This window comes from Eptatretus burgeri, chromosome 14, assembly GCF_056783735.1.
Source record: "Eptatretus burgeri isolate ZD-2024b chromosome 14, Ebu_testis_v1, whole genome shotgun sequence".
Lineage (NCBI taxonomy): Eukaryota > Metazoa > Chordata > Myxini > Myxiniformes > Myxinidae > Eptatretus > Eptatretus burgeri.
In genome coordinates this window covers 60,069,680-60,074,679 of record NC_140974.1, presented here as the reverse complement: position 1 = coordinate 60,074,679, position 5,000 = coordinate 60,069,680, and the positions used below count along the sequence as shown (strand labels likewise).

The 5,000-nt window shown below is 44.3% G+C and overlaps 1 protein-coding gene across 13 annotated transcripts in view; it reads right to left on the bottom strand.

Annotated features, from left to right (window-relative positions):
* Positions 1-5,000, bottom strand: part of CCDC180 (coiled-coil domain containing 180) — a 119,836-nt gene that overhangs the window by 45,279 nt on the left and 69,557 nt on the right. For all 13 annotated transcript variants that reach the window (XR_015051289.1, XR_015051290.1, XM_085855106.1 and 10 more), the window contains 2 exons: positions 2,986-3,084; positions 2,692-2,778 (listed from right to left, as the gene is read on the bottom strand). Coding sequence is in view for 11 of the 13 variants with exons in the window: in XM_085855106.1 (XP_085711232.1) it covers positions 2,692-2,778; positions 2,986-3,084 (186 nt within the window). In the remaining 2 variants the exon portion in view is untranslated. The remainder of the gene's footprint in view (positions 1-2,691; positions 2,779-2,985; positions 3,085-5,000) is intronic.

Here is a 5,000-nt window from a genome sequence, read left to right as displayed (position 1 = left end):
CCGCCAACATCTCTTTCAAACAAACAGCATTTCTTCAACGACACCACTACACCCATGCCACCTCCACCACCACAACGACATCTCAACAACCACGCCATCCCCACCACAGCGCCAACCACACTGCAACAACGACATCTCAACAACCTCGTCAATCGCCACAACACAGCGACCCTCCTCTACAAACAAAAGCAACGGTTAAGAATAACCAAATACTCCGAATAGAGAACAACTCGACAACTCCCGCCCCGATATTCTGGAACGGGTAAATAGAAGTGACGGTTACTAAAAGTATGAAAACCCGAGAACACTTCTAGGATTTTCCCCCGCACGCTGAGAAGGGAGGGGCGAACGCCCCGGGGCGATAAAAGGGCCGCATTGGAACGCCGAGAAAGAGAGTGGTCGGTTGGCGAGCTGATGAGAGAGTCTCTCTCTTTGGTCTCCTTGGCGAGTCGGTGTGGAGAGCGCCAGAGTTGAGTGTTGGAGTCCGGAGTGAGTGGAATTGGACAGAGGGCGAGGTGGAGCCGAGTCGGAGGAAACCACTTGAGATCGAGTGGAGTTCGGGCTTGAGTGCTGAGTCGAGTTCGGAAGTAGAGCTCGAGGGCAGTGGAGTCGTGCAGAGACACCGAGGGTCGCCAAACCAGGGCCCAGCAAGTCACCACGAGGGTGGCCAAGTAACCTGCATGGCCTCGCGGAGCTCCTTCGGTCTTCCAAGCTCCGAGGAACATTAAAGGCTTACGGGCCCAGTTCTCCCTTTTCTTTTCTGGGGTTTTTGCATGGAAGTCTGTGGCGCCTTGTCCATAAGTAGAATGGTTACAAGTGCATGTATGTAATAGATAGACAATGGCTGTAGGTCTTTTTGCTCGTGTCTTGTTCCCACCCCGCCCCATTGCATTGCTTGCAAGCATGCGTGTAAAATAAATACCCACATTGTTTGAATATTCACCTGCTCGTTGCGTCCCTTCCTCCATTGAACTGCCATAATTGCATTCGGAATACTAGCTGGTTTGTAACCGATAAGATAATCGGGTCCAACAGGGCTTGGCGATAATAAACCGCTCGGCAATCGCAGATGGAAAGAGCTGCTTAAAGCGGCTCGTTTCCGAGCAGGTCCCGTTGAGGTACAACCTCTCGGTAGTCTGTCTGCGTGAATAATTAGGTAAATCGACAATTCGGCGATCGACCCTGTTGCGCGGGCAGAGCATTGACAAGGCTGTGGTGTGGTTCAAAACACACCCGTAGCTGGATTTCAGCGTTGATCCGAAAGCTGAGACTGGATTGCCATGTTCGGTGGGCGCGTGCGGCCGCAAATTAGCTAAAGGCGGTCGCCCGCATGCCGGAGTGGCGAGAATCCACAACAATATATATCTATATATATATATATATATATATATATATATATATATATATATATATATATATATAATACATATATAATACATACATACATACATTTATAAACAGAAGGTCGCTCTTGATATTTCCTTTCCTATGATCTTTCTCTTCAGGCTGGGGTTCCACAAGGTAGTGTGTTGAGACCTGCATTATTCTTGATCAATATCAATGATGTTGTATCTGATTGTCTTGAAAACAAACTTTCCCATTTTGCCTATGATTCCACCATTGGTGGAATTAATGATACATCACTCTTGTGAAAGCCTGGCCACTGCTGAATCTATTTTCTTCAGAGCAAGGTATGCTACTTGGAATGTCGGAAACTCATACGCTCTCACACTATTTCGACACAAGGGTTAGCAATTCATGTATCCAATCTACTTCCTGAACAGTCACTGTAAGAGTTGCAGTCGCTGGAAGACCTTGGCCTCACTATCTACCAGAATCTTACATGGGAGCATAATATCACCAAACTTGTATAAAAGGTTAGTTGTGGTTTGGGTATTCTCCATGGAGGTAAGACATTCCTGAGGTTCATAATGGTGTACAAGACTTTCATATGGAGGTCCATAGAGAATGGCTCCAAACTCTGGGTTGCTTTTCCTGCTATTACCGTCAGTGGTTTTCCTGCTCCGCCAATGCATCCTCCGCAAACCTTCAGCTTTGCACCTCCCTCTTCCCCCCCCCCCCCGTCCATCCCCCACCACAATTAACTTTTGAAATTGAATATTGTGTATTCATAGGAATAAAACTTCTGTATTCCGTAGAGTAGAAGAACCAAGGGTTAATGTAGCTTAGAAGGACCCATGGTATAGGTTAAAAAAATGGCAAATTAACACCTCAGCGGGGGACAGCGAGGTGACTAATGATGACACCTTGATAAAGGTTGATTAAATAAGGCCGTTAATTATCTTCAAAAGGGGTGTTTAAATTAACCCAAACACCCAATTTTCATTAATTCCCTTGGAGTCTCTTAGTATGCATGCAAAGTTTCAGGCTGTTGGGTTTCATCGTTTTGGAGATATGAAGGAGACACATTGACACACACACACACACACACACACACACACACACACACACACACACACACACACACACACACACACACACACACACACACTATTATAGATAACATTTAATGACCACGTTTATTCTTACCACTCAATGTGGGAATAACTAAGATATATTAAACATATTATTAACCCCTGGGAGCCATATTCACAACAATATATTCAAAATTGAAACTTGAGATTGTTTATTTTTCAGCAGAGAAAAGGAAATGTCTTTTGACCGACTGACCTGAAAACAGTCCAGGTACTGAGCTCTGATTTGAGCTTTCTTCAAGATATCTTGCAGGCACAACCACAAAGAATCAGAAACCACTTCCTCCAATCGTCCATGTGTGACATACAGACAGACACAAGTGCACACACAAACGCACATACATATCGAAATCACTTCTGTGGCATGACCATGGCAAACCTGTGAAATCCATAAAGAGCACTTTGTATGAAAAATAAAACATGGGTCGGATCTCCTGATCATTCCGAGGATATGCCATTTATCCTGCGTGCTATTGTGGATCCAGCTCACCTGTGACCCAGTGTCTGGATCAAGGAAAACGTGAAATTTCTGCTTAAATGCCTCCAGAGCAGAAGCAAGGTCTCGTGACTGGGTTTCACTCTTTAGCACCTGCCAGAGCAGAGGAGATAAAGCGAAATTTCACAAGGTATCACATCCTGATACAATGATGAGACAATGGAACGTTCGAGCAGCCTGTTCTTTTTGCTCCTCTGTTTGATGCACATAATTATATTGTAATTCTGAAATGAAAACATGCAATATATTATTAAATATACTTAAAAGAATGATACTGTGCCATCCAATTACAATCACATGTAGTTAGTATTAGTGTGATTTATTATTGCTGTTGTTTTTAATACGAACGGGCACTCCTGCCCTCTGAGTGGGGGTACCCTTCTCGGCCCACCCTCGGTGGGCAATGTGCTGCGGCTCACAAACTGTACTGGGGTTTATCAGACCTCGGGCCGGATATGTGCTGTAGTAGGTACACCCGAGGAAGGCTAAAGTACATGCTCGTCTGCTGGACTTGGGTGCCACTTAAGGCCAGTATTGGGGTTGGAACCAGTGGTAGAACAGGGTTTTAACCTCTACATAGGCCCAATAACTGAAATGTCAATTTTGGAGTTTCAGTAACATCCATATTTGCTCCATTGTAGTAAGAAGTAAGATTACTATTATTATCAGTTTTTGAGAAATCTTACTTGGAAAACCTTCCCTGTGAGCAACCACACCATGACACAAAGTGCAAACAGGTATCTTGGGACTTCAAAACAGAAACTTTTGAACCAATAAATGTCAGCAAGATCGACTCAATGGATCCTGGTCTATTTTGGGGAACATTATTGGATGTGATACTAGTGAGGAGATCCACTTGACATGTTCATGTTCAGTTTAGACCATACTTGCTTTTTTTTTCTTCATATTTTTCTCTACAGGATTGAGGCTCATGGAAGAGCAAGGTGAGAGGGTATGAACTGACAGTATGGCAGTGGGGAGAGTGAGGGGTAACTCATGGACACAAAAGCAGAATAAACGAACAGAGAGAGGGTGGGAGGAAGGAGGGTGGTGAGGGGAGGGATTTCAAGACATAGAGAGGGGTGGGAGAGAATGAGAATAACATGAAGAAGAATGAGAAGAGAAGAAGCACTGCAACCTGCAAGTAAGAGCGCTAGTTTAGGAAGGGTTAATGGGGGGTGGGGGTAATAGATACCGAGTGAGGATCTGGATAAGGGATACATACTATGGCAATGCATGAGATAGCCAGAAAAGAGAGGAGCATTGGTGTTGAGGTGTTCTATCAACCAGGATTTTGGAAGTTTAAACAGGAGGGGGTCTCTGGAGGAATGCGTGCATCCTGTCATGGGAGGATAGGAGGACTGAGAAAGCAGAGGAAGCGAAACCATAGACTAGGTGATAAAAAAACAGAGACCACCGAGCTCCCTACGATGTGAAATCAACAGACCTTGTGCTTTGGCCTCATCGAGAGATTACAATAACGTTGAGAGCTTTAAATCTCTGATCTGTCTTGCTCATGGTTTCCTTCGCCAGTAAGTTGGAATCCAACTCACACAGCTGCTGTGATGCAGTACCAGAGGAAGAATGCATGATGGAACACGCACGCCGCCCTTTGGAAATAATTTTACGCCAGCTGACTCGTAAAGATGTAAAAGGTTAGATGTTCCTTTTGACAAAAACAGTCTCTTAACACATGAGCATGGTCGTACACAACTTCTCCATAAATAGTTTTAAAATGGCTTGCAGGTGATGCGAGGAGATTATAAATAAACTTCGGATATGTAAAATGGGTTGGGAATAACAAGGTATAATGAGCCACCAAACAACAACAAAAAACAGTCTCATTGCCTATCACACATGCCCCATGAATAGGGATGCTGGAACGGAGGAAGGGTAAGGTGTAAGGGGAACATAATTTATTTGAGGGCAAAAAAAGAAAAAGAACATCATATCCTTCTCTTTATTGATTTCGAGTAGCAAAAGGATCTGGAGAACAGCAAGTTGCAAAT